We start from the raw sequence: 18486 nt of genomic DNA on the forward strand, positions 1-18486 counted from the left end.
TGTTATAGTGAAGGAGGTGAGGTTGTTGACCCTAACAGACCTGTTGGTGAGGAAATCCAATGTCCAATTGCAGAGGGAGGTGGAGATGCCAAGTCCGCTGAGTTTGGTGATCAAGCTAGCGGGGATGACAGTGTTAAAGGCAGAGCTGAAATCGATGAACAGCAACCTGATGTAGGTGTTATTGCTGTCCAGGTGGGTCAGGGCAGAGTGTAGGGCCACCGATATGGCATCCTTTGTAGACCTGTTGGTCCGGTAGGCAAACTGGTGGGGGGTCAAGGGTGGGGGGGAGGCTGGCTTTGAGGTGAGCCAGGATCAGCCGCTCAAAGCACTTTGCAATGACAGGGGTGGGTGCCACTGGGCGGAAGTCGTTGAGACTCCCTGTAGCTGATTGTTTGGGCACTGGCACAATGGTTGAGGTCTTGAGGCAAGTGGGGACGACACCCTGGGCCAGTGACAGATTGAAAATGTCAGTGAAGACCAGGGATAGTTGTCCAGCACATGCCCTGAGCACCCGCCCGGGGATGCCATCGGGGCCGGCAGCTTTGTGCTCATTCACCTTGCTCAGTGCACCTTGTACAGCAGAGGTGGAGAGACTGAGGGGTTGTTCGTTCGGGGGTGGAGCAACTTTGATGGCTGGAGTTTTGTTGTCCCAGTCAAAGCGAGCATAGAAGTGGTTTAGCTCGTCAGGAAGGGAGGCGTTGTCTGGGGGAGAGTGTTAACTTTATGGTAATCGGCAATGGATTTGATTCAACCACATTTCTGAGATACTATAAATGTTTAATTCCATAACTACAGAAACTTATAAAAAGGTTTAACGTCAGGACAGTATGAAATATTCAAGGATTAGATAGCGTGGATTCCGAAGCAATTAAAAAAATGATCCCAGAATGTTAAGCTTTCTACTACATCAGTGAGAAATAATACTCCAATTTCTTTTACAGCAAGTAAATTTTAAAAACGCAAAACATGAAGCAGCTGAAAACTGCTGAGACTGGGATCCTGAGCTAAAAACAAACTGCTGGAGGAATTAAGCATCTGTGCAGGGAAATGGACAGATGTTTCAAGTTGCGATTCTTATTCAAAACTCATACTTCAAGTCTTGAAGGAGGGTCCTGACCCAAGATGTCATCTGTCCATTTTCGTCCACAGTTGCTGTCTGACCTGCTTGAGTTCCTCCAGTAGTTTGATTTTTTTGCTGAAGCAGAAATCATTGTGGGTGATGTGGAAGAAGGGAGGAATACATAGCCGAAGAATACTTCCCATGAAAAATTGCATCTCATAAATATGCACACAAAATCATATCATTATCAAACTACAATTCTACACTGTTGCAATAATGGGATTGTAGGACAAGTTCACCTTCTCCTTCTTCAGTTATGCCTCAGACTGAGGATGTCTTTCACTTTCTCTAATTCAGTTAAAACGTGAATGAATGAGAGTTAAAAACAATTTGGCTTCTTGTGGACAATCTGCTTCAAAACTCCATTGACAGCTAAAGAATTAATCTGAACCAGTTACCTAGTTCTTTCTTACTTCACAGAATAGTAAAGGATAGTACAATCTGTGCGGAGAAGAACAAGTGTGAAAATTAATTAAATATTGGTTATGCTCTTAAGACCACCAAGTAATGTCAGCAATAGGTAGAGAAAAATGCTGAAGAAACTCAGCGGGTGAGGCAGCATCTATGGAGCGAAGGAGTAAGCAGTTTTGCCATTCCAATCAAACGTGGAGGGATATAAAGAGATTGAAAAAAAAACATAGATGAATGTCTTACTAATGTGATGGCTACCAATGACACATTATAACAGTGCAAACAAGACAGGAAGTTTGACATAAAATGCTGGAGAAACATTTCGGGTCGATACCCTTCTTCAGACCCTGTCTCAACATGAAACGTCGCCAATTCCTTCTCTCCATAGATGCTGACTCACCCGCTGAGTTTCTCCAGCATCGGCAGTTCTTTCTTAAACAAGACAGGAAGTCTAATTGAGTTTTGACAGACTCCCTTCTTCTTTCCCAAATTATTGGTTAGAATTCCTTTGATACATACATTAAATGCAGTCTCAAACAAAGCACCTTCAATCTACTTTGGATACAAAACACTGAAGTAACTCAGCGGGTCAGGCAGCATCTCTGGAAAAAGTAAAAGGAATAAATTGAAGAGAAGTCCCATTGCGAAACATCATCTATTCCTTTTCTCCAGAGATGCTGCCTGATCCGCTGAGTTACTCCAGCATTTTGTGTCTATCTTTGGTGTAAAGCTACATCTGCATTTCCTTCCTACACATCAAGCTGTTTACTTGTTTCTACTATAGAACACAAAGTTGGCTCTTTGAAGCATCCCAACCAACATTGTGAGAGTGGTGACTTGAGTGGGACTTTTCCTCTGTTCTAAGTTGAGAAACTAAAGGTTTCTTTCATGCCGTAGACTGTCAGGTTGAATTAATTTTCTCTGCCCTTGCTCTCAGAGACTCATAGCATGGAAATGGCACTGGAGGTTGTAATTTGGGTGTGCGGACAACACACTGATCCAATTTCACTTTGCAAGCCAGAATTCAATCAGCCTCCACCACCATGTTTGACTATGCATTCCAAATGCTCGCTATCCCTTGCGCGGAAAAGTACTTCAAAGCCTCCATTACACCCGATGACCGGAAGCATAATCAGAGTTCAATATGACGTCTAAACAGAGCAATACACTGTGTCAGCATGCCTGCTTCTCACTTGCAGCATAGAGTTACACCAAAACCAAGCACAGAAATAGCCCACTGCATCATACTGAAGTGCCCCAGGATTTATACTACATGGATTTCTTCCTGCCACCACCCCAATCATCTTATAACTACTACCCACCCAGGTCCAATGTCATTTTGCTCCATGCTCCTTAGACTATACTGCAAACATCACCTTCAATGCATCAATGCTCACAAAATCATCGACATTCCCACCATTCGCTTTGTAAATGTCCTTAAATTTCTCATTTGGTGCCGTAGTGACGTACCTAACCCAACAAGGCCTTTTACCCAAGAGAGACACCAAGTGCTGGTCAGGCAGCATCTCCAGAGAATAAGTATATGTGACCTGCTGAGTTACTCCAGCACTCTACGATGCCTTTATATGCTTCAACTGTATGTAAACAAAGAATCTCACTGTACCAAGTACATGTGACAATAAAGTGTAAATCAATCAATCACTTTGTGTCTATCTTAACCTTGTGAACGATCAGTACTTGATGCTCGATTCCTCCCTATCCCACCCCAAATTATGCAAGGAAGAGGTAAATTTTCCATTTAATCCCCCTATTTACAATACCCAATCTGCCTGCATTAAAATGCACCTACCACAGATTCACTCCATTGCCATAGAGAGAGTACAGAGAAGGTTCACCAGACTGATTCCTGGGATGTCAGGAATTTCATATGAAGAAAGACTGGATAGACTCGGCTTGTACTCGCTAGAATTTAGAAGATTGAGGGAGGATCTTATAGAAACTTACAAAATTCTTAAGGGTTTAAGAAGGAACTGCAGATGCTGGAAAATCGAAGGTACACAAAAAAAGCTGGAGAAACTCAGCGGGTGCAGCAGCATCTATGGAGCGAAGGAAAAAGGCAACGTTTCGGGCCGAAACCCTTCTTCAGACTGCTTAAGGGGTTGGACAGGCTAGATGCAGGAAGATTGTTCCCGATGTTGGGGAAGTCCAAAACAAGGGGTCACAGTTTAAGGATGTGGGAAGTCTTTTAGGACCGAGATGAGAAAAACATTTTTCACAACGTGAGTAGTGAATCTGTGGAATTCTCTGCCACAGAAGGTAGTTGAGGCCAGTTCATTGGCTATATTTAAGAGGGAGTTAGATGTGGCCCTTGTGGCTAAAGGGATTAGGGGGTATGGAGAGAAGGCAGGTACTGGATACTGAGTTGGATGATCAGCCATGATCATATTGAATGGCGGTGTAGGCTCGAAGGGCCAATTGGCCTACTCCTGCACCTATTTTCTATGTTTCTATACCCAACTTTGTTTTGGTCAGAATCAGTTGATTCTTCTGATCAAATCAGAACCAAAATAAAGCATATCATAACATACAAAAATACAACTTATGTAGTACCATTGATAACTAAGGACATCACAGAAGAAAAATTCCGACCCAAAATACCACCTACCCATATTCTCCAGAGATGCTGCCTGACCTGCTAAATTACTCCAGCACTTTGTGTTTTTTGCTGATAAGGACATCTCCAAATGTACCTTTGCCGTTTATAACACAGGAATCAGAGTTGCGCTAAGGCAGGTACACTAGGAAATTTGCCGACTGAATCTGTACTAGCCTAGCCCAAGATAGGTGACAAGCGCTCCCACCTCTCCCACCCACCCAACAACCCCATTCATTGAATGGAGAGGAAAGGCTACATGGAAGAAAGGTAAATATAATATACTTTACTTTCTGTTGAACTGGATTTGCTTTAACGCTGGTATTTTTAAAATGCAAAAAATAATTGAAATATTGTTTTAATTTCTTCAACACTCCAAAGACGTACATGTTTGTAGGTTAATTTGGCTTCAGTAAAAATTGCAAATTGTCCCTAGAGTATAGGAATCGCCGGTCGGCGTCAACCCAGTGGACCAAAGGGCCTGTTTCCACATAGTATCTCTGAACTACACTATAAAAACTACCTTCAGAGATCCCATCCCTTCTTTTTTCCACCTGCTACCTCTGTTCCATAAAACCAAATTCATTCAGGAAGAAGTTTCGGCTGGACATGGACAACTACATAGTTCGATTCACCCATCTTTCAGCATTAATACCAAATGTACTAAAGCCACTGGCACCGACTAACATAGAACAGACCCAAAGCTGCAGCAGAAGCCTTCCTGACCCAGAGAATTCAATATCCCACCTGCCGTCTAAAAATACTAATTTCAGAGAGCACAGTATATATAATAGAGCACAGTAAAGAACTTCCAAATAATCTATCTTGTTGTTGCTAATTGATTCAAATGCTTGCCTGTCAGTACTCTGGTTTCCCACATGCCCACTGCAAACCTAGGACACACAATGATCAGTGTACATTGTGAAACTCGCAGAACAAACCTTGACTAACATGGAAGGAGAGAATAAGTTGCAGAAGATATGCCAAGATATGCTATTATCTTCTAGACAGAACAAGTTTGACGACAGGGTTTAGGTATTTTCTTGTACAACGTGGCTGAAATATTTCACGGCAGGTATCAGTTCATTGCTAAGCACTCCCTCTGAAAGGCACATGTTCCTTGGCCTCCAACAACAAAGGGCAAGACAGTCATTGCTCTTCTGACATCAAGTGTAAAGGCAGCCCAATTGGCTTTGTGTAGGAAGGAACTGCAGATGCTGGTTCCAACCAAAGATAGACACAAAAGCTGGTATAACTCAGCGGATCAGACAGCATCTCTGGAGAAAAGGAATAGGTGACGTTTCAGGTCTGAAGAAGGATCTCGACCCAAAATGTCACCTATTCCTTTTCTCCAGAGATTCTGTCTGACCCGTCGAGTTCCCCTCATCCATACAATTGAAATACTTGCCATCTTACAAGGCTGTTAAACATCAATACAGTGTGGGTATACAAAAATGCTGGAGAAACTCGGCCCGAAACGTTGCCCATTTCTTTCGCTCCATAGATGCTGCTGCATCCGCTGAGTTTCTCCAGCATTTTTGTGTACCTTCGATTTTCCAGCATCTGCAGTTCCTCCTTAAACACAATACAGTGTGGGCTTGGTTACAATGCATGCTACAGGAGGCAGACAGGGTCCCCTCCTGAAAGGGCAACACTGAAAGAATATGTTTTTTTCAACATTAATCTGACAGATTCAACTTTATATTATCTGTTGTCAAAGTGAATTTAAAAACCATGGCATCTCAGGAATACAGTTGAGCGAATGCTGTGTAAATGACTCATAGGGATTTTTAAAAAAGATTTTTTTCTTATAAGCACTACATGGAAACAGGCCCTTTGGCTTATCGAGCCCATGCCGACCATCGATCACACCAGTTCTCTGTAATCCCCCTTTTGCATCCACCCTTCCCAATGGGGATAATTTACAGAGGTTAATTAACCCTCAAGCCCACAAGTCTTTGAGATGTAGGAGGAAACCCACAGCATCACAGGGAGAACATGCACACAGGCAGCACTTGTGGTCGGGATCGAACCTGGGACTCTAGCGCTGTGAGGCAGCAGCTCCACCAGCTGTGCCACTGTGCTGCCCTTAGCAACTAAAATGCTTAGTTTTTTTTTGTCAGAAAGTCTCTGCAACACTTTGAATTTGTCAAAAGCATCACAACGAGGCAATCCCAACCAACTAACACTAGGGTGCGATCATTAAAATTCCAACCTTCATTACTCTCTGTACCAAAGGCACAACAAAGCCTTACATTCCAACATGGGGCCCAGGAGAGAGCCTGATACAGTTGTGGTCCATCACACTCGACAGAAGCCTGCACTGTGAATGGTTTCAAAGACGCTGCCTGCTGGCACCTTTGAAGAGATAATTGCACATTCCTGTGTGTTTCAACCATTTAAAATGCCTGAGAGGGGAGGGGGCGAGGTGGCGAAGTCTCCTTTAAAGCTTTGAGGGTTGATGGACCTTGGAGGTGCGGTATTGTATTGTATTATTCCAGAAGCCCAGCGCGTCTAACGAGAGGAAGTCATTGACGAAATTCTGAAGTGATGACTAATTGCACAAAATTATTTAATGCCATAAGAAGTTTTTTTTTAAATTCTGACGTTGATAGTGAAGGAGATGTGTGTCAGTCACTGCACCTAGCGGGGGAGGGGGGGGGGGAGGAAGGGGAGAATTTCATTGTGTAGGAAGAAACTGCAGATAGATTCTTACAGCGTGGAAACAAGCCCTTCGGCCCAACTTGCCCATACCAGCCAACATGTCCTATCAACACTAGTCCCACTTGCCTGCATTTGGCCCATATCCCTCTAAATATTCCCTCCTATCCATGTACCCCCCTAAATGTTTCTTAAACGTTGCAATAGATGCTGATTGATAGCGAAGATGGACACAAAATGCTGGAGTAACTCAGCTGGTCAAGCAGCATCTCTGAAGAAAAGGGATAGGAATAGACTTTCCGGAACAGAACCATTCTTCAGACAAGAAAGGAAGAAGTGATATTTCGGGTGTGAAACCTTCTTCAGAATTTCGCTGCACCTGGGTACATCATGTGACAATGAAATAGCATTGAAGACAGCCATGAGCCGGAGTTGAAAGGAAACAAAGCATCAGAGGCAGGCAAGAGTGCGGTGTGTTTGAGGAGAGGGTGTGGAAGCCCCTGGCAACACTCACCTTGAGCGGGGCGTCGAGCAGCTTGTGGATGCTCGCCACTTGCGCGATGAGGGGGAGAGTGTCGTACAGGTTGTAAACCGGTGGTCTCCGGGGCTCGGGGAAGTTGGTGCAAACGAACGTGTCCACGTCGTCCAGATACTGCACCCTGCACGCCACAGTCGCCATGGGTGCCGCTCGGTGGGTGATGAGGTGAGGGGGGTGGGGGAGAGAGATCTTCACCCCGAAGCTGCCTCCTCACACACACACACTCTCTCCCCGCGACAAGGCGGGCGCCGAAACCCCCCTTCCCCCGACTTACTCACGACCCAACACCGCCGCAACCAGGAAGCGAAGCAGTCAGTCAGTCAGTCAGTGAAGGAGGGCACGGAGGCACCAAGTGTCCCGGTCTCCCGCCTTCCACAACACCCAAGATGTTATTTTTACTCTTTCTTCTCGTGGCGGTGTTATTCTGGCCACCGCGTCTCGAAATAAACAAGGGGGGAAGATTGCAGCGACTTGCTGCTTTCCCCGGCGCTGGATGAACTGGGAATGAGTCAGGACCGGCAGAACGACCTGAAGAATTTCCCCTCAGGGTGTTGCTGGAGTCCCATTTGTTTGTATATAAATGCTGCGATGTCACAATGTTGCCATGATGCATTTTTAAGGAACAACAAATGTTTTTTTTTTAATGGCATAGAAAATACTGCAAGTCAGTGTGCACAAAACGAGCTGCCAGGATTCTGTATTGACTCAGCCGGACAGTTTCCACCGAAGAGGTGCGAATATTTACAAGTGTTTATCATCATTTGTGCTAACGACGGAATAATGAAATTCTTACTTGCTGCACCATAACATTCTCGTAATTGCAATGCATACAGATTATATATAATTTGTTTTTTTTAATACAATAGCCATAACATTAGTGCAAACAAACACCGCCCTTACTGTAATGAAAGATAGTTCATAGAAGTTCATAGCTGCTGTTTTATGTCAATGTGATAGTTGTGGGTTTTTTCCTCCAAATTAGCTTTCTATAGCAGGACAGTTTCTTGGTTTCTTGGTTTCTTGGTCCTCCAAAATATTCCAAATGGAATTTAAACTGGAGGTGGTGAAGGGAGGGATTAAGCCAGAAAGATTTCAGGCATTACTTGTAAAGTATTGGGTATTCTGCCTCGCATCTCCTGATGCTGAGTCATAGAAATATCGAAAAAGGGGAGGGTCAAGTGGCAAACTTCTACAAGTCTCTTCTACTATTCGACATGATCGTTGTTAATCCTTCATCTCAGTACAACATTCCTGTTTGCTTTCCGTAGCATTCACTGCATTTTATGTGCAGAAATCTATCCAGATCCTGAAACCACTGATTTGAGGGAGGTGGGGTGGGGGGGCATCAAATTGCTGGAGGAACTCAGTGGACCAAGCGGCATCTGTGAAGGGCAATGGATAGACAATATTTTGGATCAGGAGAAGACACAGAATAATGGAGTAGTTCAGCAGGTCAGGAAGCATCTTTGGGAAGCATCTACCAACAGCAGTGAAAAAAGCTAATGGCATGTAGGTCTTCATTGAGAGAGGATTTGAGTTTAGGAGCAAGGAATCCTACTGCAGTTGTACAGGGCCCTCGTGAGACCACACTTGGAGTATTGTGTGCAATTTTGGTCTCCTAATTTGAGGAAGGACATTATTGCTATTGAGGGAGTGCAGCATAGGTTCACCAGGTTAATTCTTGGGATGGCGGGACTGACATATGATGAAAGAATGGGTCGACTGGGCTTGTATTCACAGGAATTTAGAAGGATGAATGGGAATCGTATCGAAACATATAACATTCTTAAAGGCTAGATGCAGGAAAAATGTCCCTATGTTGGGGGAGTCAAGAACCAGGGGCCACAGTTTAAGAATAAGGGGTGGGTCATTTAAGACTGAGGCGAGGAAAAACTTTTTCATCCAGAGAGTTGTGAATCTGTGGAATTCTCTGCTACAGAAGGCAGTGGAGGCCAATACACTGGCTGTTTTCAAGCGAGAGTTAGATTTAGCTCTTTGGGCTAAAGGAATCAAGGGATATGAGGGGGGAAAGCAAGAACGGGATACTGATTTTAGATGATTGGCCATGATCATATTGAATGGCAGTGCTGGCTTGAAGGGCCAAATGGCCTACTCCTGTACCAATTTTTCTATATTTCAAGAACATGGATAGGTGACATTTCTGAACGAGACACTTCTACAGACTGATTGTAGGGGGTGGGAGGAGAAAGCTGAAAGAGAGGAGGGGCAGGACAAATCCTGGCAGGTAATAGGCCGACACAGGTGAGGAGGGTTATTTGATAGGCAGGTGCTTTGAAAAATGCCAGCGATTTAAAAAAAGACTTGTCAGAATGTTATATATTTCAATGAGATCTCTTCTCATTCTTAACTCTGGTGAATACTGATCTAGTTGACTCAACTTTATCTCATACCATGGTCCTTCCATCCCAGGAATCAGTCTGGCTAACCTTTACATGGAACAGCACTGGAATGGACCCTTCGGCCCACGATATCCATGCTGAACGATGCCAAATTAAACTAATCACTTCTGCCTGCACGTTTTCTTCTTCTTGCATATGGCGTGCACAGCCTAAAGTTGTAGGACAACTTGTTCTATTTGACCTTATTTGATTGTGCAGGCCAGGTTGATTGCATTCGTTGAAACAGGGCTAACCATGTGAAGGTTGCAATCTCCCACCCCCTGCCTGCACATGAACCATATCCTTCCATTCCCTCCATTTCCAGGCGCTTATCTAAAGTCTCTTAAATGCCACAATCGTATCTGCCCCTACCCCTGGCAGCGTGTTTCAGGCACCCACCACACTCTTTGTAAAAAAAGACAACCTTGCCCTGCACATCTCTTTTAAACTTTGCCCCCTTTCACTTTAATGTCTTTGCCATTTCCACGCTGGGGAAAAAAGGTTGTGACTGTCTACCCTATTTATGCTTCTCATATCCTTGTTTCCCTGTCATTAGCACATCTTCCCCAGTCGTCAATAGGCCATATTGGAAGTCAATTGTCGCCAGCCTTATTTTGTCGGAGGAAGGGTTCCGACCTGAAACATCACCTATTCATTTCTCCAGAGATGCTGCCTGACCCGCTGAGGTACTCCAGCATTTCGTGCCTATCTTTGGTATAAACCAGCACTGCTGTTCCTTCCTACATACTAATGTTGTATACTTCTATGTTACATTCTGCGGAAGGTATACCGTTTTTATTGGGGAGGAGAATAAATCTACACAATTTACCACAGGTATATACTATCCTACCATTAAAAAAAAAGTAACAATCAAGGACAATGACCCACCAAACCTCTGAACAATTTGAACTGATAACAGTCATGTGTCACAAAGTTTATATAAAGCAAGTTACATAACTTTAAGTGAAGTGCACATAAAATAAATGACCATGAATAATTTGGAGTGGTACAACAAAAATACCCCGTTCTCCAGCTGAATCACGAAAAGAGATAAGGGTGCTACAGGAAAGTCTCATACATGCATGAATTTAAGTAGCCTGACTTCTGAATCCAGCTTGCCCTAAAGTCCCTGTGGAAAGAGTGCCACCTACTCTGGCTCCATTTGTTCTGTATGTGACACTTAATACTACATCTTGGGACTGAAGTTTAATGTGACTAAGTGGGCCAATTGAAGGTTTAAAAATAAATAATCCTCCATTTATGGGGAATGAGTGATGGTTAATACATACACACATGATACCCAGATCCTGATAGCCATTATACTTAGAGTCATAGAGACATGCAGCGTGGAAATAGCCCCTTTGGCCCAACTTGCCCTACACTGACCAACATGTCCCATCTACATTACTTCAAAACTCATTGAAGACACATCATTTTTAAAACTTCCATAAATTGTAAGAATTCGGAACTTTACCAATAGCTCACAGAATCTATCCCGTGGCAAGAGACCAGGAAGATGTCAGCTATGATCTCCACTTGATGCTGATCTTAGCACAGCATGGCACTTCATTTAGGCACTTCAAACTGGGATGAGTCAATGGGTTGGAGTTCCTGCTTCAGAGTGTAGTGTCTAGTGACCCCTGCTGGGAGGATATTTTGTGGAGCCCTTTGTGTTGCAGGATCCACCATGGGTCAGTGTTATTCTCTATGACAGAAAATGTATGATTCCCAGGTGGGGCAGTTGCCAGACAAATAATACCCTGCAGACCATCGTATAGAGAGGGTACTCAGGAGATTAGTGGTCCCATTGTAGACAAGCCCAGCTAAGTTGCTATAACTTTGGGGATAACATGATTTCAGTACAAAGATCTTTTATTCCAGGCATCCTCACCCACCACGTTAGAAGGCATTTAAGGTCACGGATGTTGATGTAGATTTGGGTGATGATGAAGATAGCTCTGGTCAGGGCAGATAGACTTTGACATCTTGAACGGCCAGCCTTGGCATAACTAACATTTTGTTTGACAAATTTAAAAAAGTTAGATTCCCAGGTTTTACGATCTAATTTTACTGAGCTTATTTTATGCAAGAATTTACTTTTAAAGGATGGCAGTCTTCCTATGGTCAGTTTTAGTAGTATTCAATCAACTGAGGTCAGGACAGGATATCCACCTAGGAATTAGGTTTTGCAGCTTTTGATGCTGTCGAAGAGTATTTATAGAGGGAGAACGCTGCTGTGTCTCTTAGATAAATGGGTTTATTATTGTTACATACAATACAGCGAAAACTTTGCAGGTAGGTTAATAGGGGCAAGGTGGAAGTTTAGGACGGTACAGTGGTGCAGAGGCAGTGGCTGCCTTACAGCGCCAGAGTCCCTCGTTCGATCCTGATGTTGTCTGTGTGGAGTTTGTACATTCTCCTCGTGACCTATGTGGGTTTTCTCTGGTTGCTCCGGTTTCCTCCCACACTCCAAAGATCTACAGGTTTGTAGGCTAATTGGCTTGGTAAAATTGTAAATTGTCCCAAGCGTGAAAGATGGTGTTTGTGTAAGGGGATCGCTGGTCGGTGCGGACTCGGTGGGTCGAAGGGCCTGTTTCCGCGCTGTATCTCTAAACTAAACTAAGCTAAACTTGCTGGAGGGAACAAGTATTTTCAATGTTCTGAGTGTAGGGTGGAGGTTTTGTTCAAAATAGGACTTGAGCAGCTTGCGAGACACAAACATCCTATTGTATAAAAGCTCTAAAAGGGCACTGGGTAAAGATAGACACAGAATGCTGGAAAAATTCAGCGGGTCAGGCAGAATGTCTAAAAATGGTGACATTTCCGGTCGGCACCCTTCCTCAGACGTGACCCGGCCCCAAAATGTCACCCATCCTTTTATCTCCAGAGATGCTGCCTGACCTGCTGAGTTACTCCAGAACTGTGTGTCTATCTTCAGTATATACCAGCATCTGCGGTCCCTTTCTACACACGAGGTACGGATCTCTGTAAATAATTCAATGCAGGCAGCTGCCGATGAAGACAGACCCTTATTAATTTGGACAGAGGATGAAATTGTCAGGTTATCAGAACCAGAGAAAAAATTGAGGGCAAGAAGAATTGTAATATTTTAATATCCTGTGAGCTTTATTCTAAGGAGGCGTGTGGCATCAAAGGAGAGATTGGTTTAATTTGATGAGACTTTGGGTGTTAGTAGAGGACAATGTGGTTGTCCCAGTAACTGTCATCAACAGTGTAGTTCCAATTAATAATAATGACAGTGTTAAATGGGTAGCATTAGTATTGTTATAAGCATTGTGCAGTTCAGTGTGTTCAGCAAATCAAAGGTGAGCAAGACCTTGCTGTCTGATATTCTGAATTTGTTGGTGGAGCAGCTAATATTAATGAGGAGCTCTTACTCTTACTAGTCATACAGCATGGAAACAGGCCCTTCCGTCCAGCTTGCCCACGCCAACCAAAGTTCCTCATCTACACTTGTTCCACTCGCCTATGTTTGACCTATATCCCTCTAAACCATTCCTATCCATGTACTTGTCTAAAGGTATTTTAAATGTTTTGATACTATCTGCCACAATAACCTTCTGTAGCAGCACATTCTATATACCCATCTTTTCCCTCTCACCTTAAACCTAAATCCTCATCAACTATGGCCCACAAACCCCCAAGGGTTTCGGCCCAAAACGTTGCCTATTTCCTTCGCTCCATAGATGCCGCTGCACCCGCTGAGTTTCTCCAGCACTTTTGTCTACCAGTGAAGGGGTGAAACCATTGTTTAAACTGCGAGAATATTATCACTGGGTATATTATCTGATTTGGTTTGCCAGTATGCAAAACTACAATAATAAAACCTAAATCTTGCTCGCTAAATTGCCAGAAGGGAGAGGATGGGATGAATCAGTCTTTGGGAATCAAATAGGGTCTATAAAGTTGAGTTGGGATTCAATAGATTGGATGCTGGGAAACCCTTTTCACTTGTATGAACACTTGTATGAACACTGTGAACAGTTTAGATAAATCTGTGGAGGATTTCTTGACAAGATGAGTTGTGTAAACGTGAGACTCGCTGCCACGTTGAATGCGGTGACATGATAAGTGAAGGCTTGATAAAGGCAATGAATGAAGCGAAGTTAACAGGGTTGGCAGAGGTGATCGGATTGGAAGAATCATTTGTGTGTAATTCATACAATGGTACAGACCTGTTAGGTTTTATTTCCTATTTCTATGCAGTAGCTTTTATTAAAATATGTATAAAAACACTTACGAATGAGGAAAACCACTCAGTTACAACAAATTAATTAATCTACAAGTCCCCTCTGTGATCACATTTCTGCTTTTATTAATACTAAAATTATTTTACACATAATTTACTAGTGGGCTCGAGGATCATGAATCAAAGTAGAATATCTATTTATATTCTCTCTCACTCCTAGCTCAACCATGCTGCTGTAGTTCAAGAGAGTAGAAAATAGGTTAACTGAGGTTGCCGTTTCCAAAGCCAATTTGTTTTCAGTTGATATTTATAGATGTGGGCCAGGTTAGGGTTTAAATGACATCTTTCCAGTGGCGGTTAATACACTGGGCACAGGTCTGAAGAAAGGTCTCGACACGAAAACATCACCCATTCCTTCTCTCCAGAGATGCTGCCTGTCCCGCTGAGTTACTCCAGCATTTTGTGTCTTATATTCGGTTTAAATCAGCATCTGCAGTTCCTTCCTACACCTTTTTCTCCCTACTTTGATTGCCCCTTTGACTCAGTTGTCACCTCCCTTTATGTAACTGGATGGGATCAACAACAACATGTGCATCCAGCATTGCGATCAGCCTTGGCATGTTTTGCTAGGATAAAGCAGTGGGTTGTGAATTAGCAATTTCAGTAAATGCACTGAAACTGAAATATTTGTAGTAATCGGATTATGTTCTGAACGTTGTGCTCCCTCTCGTATTTCATATCGTCCTCGACATTCACATCAGACATTTGCCGCCACCTAGTGGCAGGAGAAGTTGGAAGAGACCAGAAATGGAACCGGTTAGCGTGCAAATACTCCGTCCCTGCTGTAGTCTGAGGAGACGCAAGGTCCAAGCATGTGATGGCTTGAGCTTGTTTGGAGTCATGTGGGCTCCTGCCAAATAGAAGCACAGCATTCCTCTGGGAAACGTGACCCAGCCCACAGCAGCATTTCTAAGCGACTTGAACGAGTACTATGGCTGCTGTCGCATAACATGTCCTTTGGCCCTGTTTCTCAATACAGAGTGCTTTAAAACCTGCTCAGTGTAAATTCAGGATGACATTTGGCAAATCCCTGATAGATCACCCGGCCACTGTATTAAGGAGATGGGTGGAAAAGATAGATACGGTGTGGCAATTTAAAATATCTCAAAATCAAATGGTTTACAGCGTGGAAACAGGCCCTTCGGTCCAACTTGCCCACACCGGCCAACATGTCCCAGTTACACTTGTTCCACCTACCCGCATTTGGCCCATGTCCCTCCAAACCTGTCCTATCCATGTACCTGTCTAACAATTTCTTAAACGTTGAGATAGTCCCAGCCTCAAATTAGTCAGCCTCAACTACCTCCTCTGGCAACTCGCTCTATGCACCCACCTCCCTCTGTGTGAAAATCAGAAGGAGATATTTTATTTTCAGATAAATGTATTTTAACAATTTATTTTTTGTTGGCTAAACTAGACTATTCACAACCTTGTTCTATTTGACTCTGAGATCAGCTTCACATCTATATCAGCCACCGATTCTACCAGTAACACCAAACTCCTGTGCCCCAAATCGTTTGCTGCTGAAACACTCACCCTGGCCTCAGTGTTTTTCCAATTCTCACTTTCAATCTTTTCTCCATAAACACAAACGTTGTTGCCTGTGCCCAAACTCCCAGCATGTACCGTTTATCTTTCATACCCATGCTTGTTGACTTTTAATAAGAACTAGTTACAAATCGCTCCCGTTGGCATTTAATTCCTGTACCTCCCCTTCTTCCCCTCCAATATCGTGGCTTCTGAATGGTCATTCCATTGTTAGCCTACAGCCCGATTATCCTACACCTTATTGCAGCCATTGGACTTTGTCTATGGAACTGCTGTGCTACAATGCTAACTATTCTGCACTCGGAATCTTCCCCATCCCTCTAGACATTGCACGAGTTTGGCTTGATTATGTTTACATATAGTATTACATGATTTGATTAATAGCATGCAAAACAAAACTTCACTGTCGCTCCATACGCGTGACAATAATAACCCAAAACCTTTCCTTTTTCTCCCGAAATGAGACACAAAATGCTGGAGTAACTCAGCGGGACAGGCAGCATCTCCTGAGAGAAGGAACGGGTGACGTTTCGGGTGGATACCGGTCTGAAGGAAGGTCTCGACCCGAAAACGTCGCATCCCTTCTCTCCAGAGATGCTGCCTGTCCTGCTGAGTTACTCCAGCATTTTGTGTCTTATATTCGGTTTAAACCAGCATCTGCAGTTCCTTCCTATACCTTTTTCCTAAGTTTGATTGCCCCTTTGACTCTGCTGTCACCTCCCTTTATGTAACTGGATGGGATCAACAACAACATGTGCATCCAGCATTGCGATCAGCCTTGGCATGTTTTGCTAGGATAAAGCAGTTGGTTGTGAATTAGCAATTTCAGTAAATGCACTGAAACTGAAATCTTTGTAGTAATCGGATTATGTTCTGAACGTTGTGCTCCCTCTCGTATTTCATATCGTCCTCGACATTCACATCAGACATTTGCCGCCACCCAGTGGCAAGAGAAGTTGGAAGAGACCAGAAATGGAACCAGTTAGCGTGCAAATACTCCGTCCCTGCTGTAGTCTGAGGAGACGCAAGGTCCAAGCATGTGATGGCTTGAGCTTGTTTGGAATCGTGTGGGCTCCTGCCAAATAGAAGTGCAGCATTCCTCTGGGAAACGGGACCCAGTCCACAGCGACTCGAACGAGTACTATGGCAGCTGTCGCATAGCATGTCCTTCAGACTTGTTTCTCAACACAGAGTGCTTTAAAACCTGCTCCGTGTAAATTTAGGATTAAATTTGGCAAATCCCTGATAGTTTACCCGGCCACTGCATTAAGGAGATGGGCGGAAAAGATAGATACGGTGCGGCAATTTAAAATGTCCCAAAATCAAATTGTTTGCAGGGTGAAAACAGGCCCTTCGATCCAACTTGCCCACACCGGCCAACATGTTCCAGCTACACTTGTTCCACCTACCCACATTTGGCCCATGTCCCTCCAAACCTGTCCTATCCATGTACCTGTCTAACAATTTCTTAAACATTGAGATAGTCCCCGTCTCAACTACCTCCTCTGGCAGCTGGTTCCATACACCTACCACCCTCTGTGTGAAAATGTTACCCATCAGATTCCCATCACCTTAAACCCATGTCCACTAGTCCTCAATTCAGCTACTCTGGGCAAGAGACTCTGTGCATCTACCCGATCTATTCCTCCCATGATTTTATACACCTCTGTGAGATCGCCCCTCATCCTCCATTCTTCCTAATCTCACTCAATTTCAAATGATAATTGAATTCACCTCAAAAGAATTTAATTGTACAGCGGTACAAGTGACAAATAAAGTACCATACCATAATCTAACTTGCCTGTGAAAAATCCATTGAATCGGAGGAACCTTTAATTTTAGCAGCTCACTATGCAAAATGACACGAGCATCTCATCATTGCTCTGCATGTAATCATATTTGAAGTGCTCAGAATTGTGTGTTTAATACTGCTTTACAAGCTACTGAGCTGTGGAAGCAGATGCAGTTTATTTTTTGAAAGGAATAAGGTGGTTAATTTTCAATCTGATATGATCTCACCTGCAAAGCCCACATGTATTAATCAGCTCCAGTTGCCCCTCTTGTTTGCATACAATCAAATGGCTTTAATTTTATTTCATTTTAAACCCTTAGTTAACTATACAACTCACTGCAACTTTCAGATTCATTAAACCCAAGTTAACTTTCGCTTCCCAACATTGCACTTCAGATCTCTAATTTCACAGCATTTAATGATCTATTTTAAATACACAGCCTCAATCAAAGACAGATCATTAATAGCAATGGATTATCTTCTCATCACCACACTGCCAGCTGGTGTCCCCAGAAGACCCTTCCTTTGCAATCCTCTGCACGCTCTTAAAACAATGTCATTAAACAACATGAAAGTATAAATACTTATTTCATCTAAATCTCCAATCATCTCCAAACTCTTATTAGTTGTTTCGTTACTGGTATAAAATTATGATTTCATTGAACATAAAACAGCACAGCACAGGCTTTTTGGCTCACAATGTCTACGCCAAATATGATGCTAAATTAAATTCATCTCTACTGCCTGCACATGATCAATATATCTCTATATCCTGCATATCCAAGTACCTATCCAAAAGCCATTTAAATGTCACTATCGTATTTGCCTCCACCATCAAACCTGGCAGCATTCCAGGAACTCACCATCCTCCGTAAAAAAACATTGGCCCACACATCTCCTTTAAACATTGTCCCTCTCACCTTATAGTGTGCCATCTAGTCTTTGACATTTCCATCCTGGAGAAATGGTGCTGACGTATCTATGACTCATAATTTATATAGTTCCATCAGCTCTCCCTCCCCTCAGCCCCCCGAGTGCAGGAATGAGTGTTCAACTAAAATCTCCGCAATACTGAATCCCCACTTAGTTCTAGTGCCACAAGAGATGTGGCTCAGAGCCCCCCTCAGTAACAA

At 43.4% G+C, this 18486-nt stretch overlaps 1 protein-coding gene across 7 annotated transcripts in view; it reads right to left on the reverse strand.

The window, feature by feature from the left end:
- Positions 1–8372, reverse strand: part of fhod1 (formin homology 2 domain containing 1) — a 217972-nt gene extending 209600 nt beyond the window's left edge. For 3 of the 7 annotated variants that reach the window (XM_055648528.1, XM_055648526.1, XM_055648525.1), the window contains exon 1: positions 7321–8371. In XM_055648528.1, the coding sequence (XP_055504503.1) occupies positions 7321–7485 (165 nt within the window). In that variant the 5' untranslated portion in view covers positions 7486–8371. Of the gene's footprint in view, positions 1–7320 lie in introns of all 7 variants that reach the window. The other 4 variants (XM_055648529.1, XM_055648527.1, XM_055648531.1 and 1 more) reach the window with 2 other exon arrangements.
- Between the last annotated feature and the right edge of the window lie 10114 nt (positions 8373–18486).

This window comes from Leucoraja erinacea, chromosome 17 (genome assembly GCF_028641065.1).
Source record: "Leucoraja erinacea ecotype New England chromosome 17, Leri_hhj_1, whole genome shotgun sequence".
NCBI lineage: Eukaryota > Metazoa > Chordata > Chondrichthyes > Rajiformes > Rajidae > Leucoraja > Leucoraja erinaceus.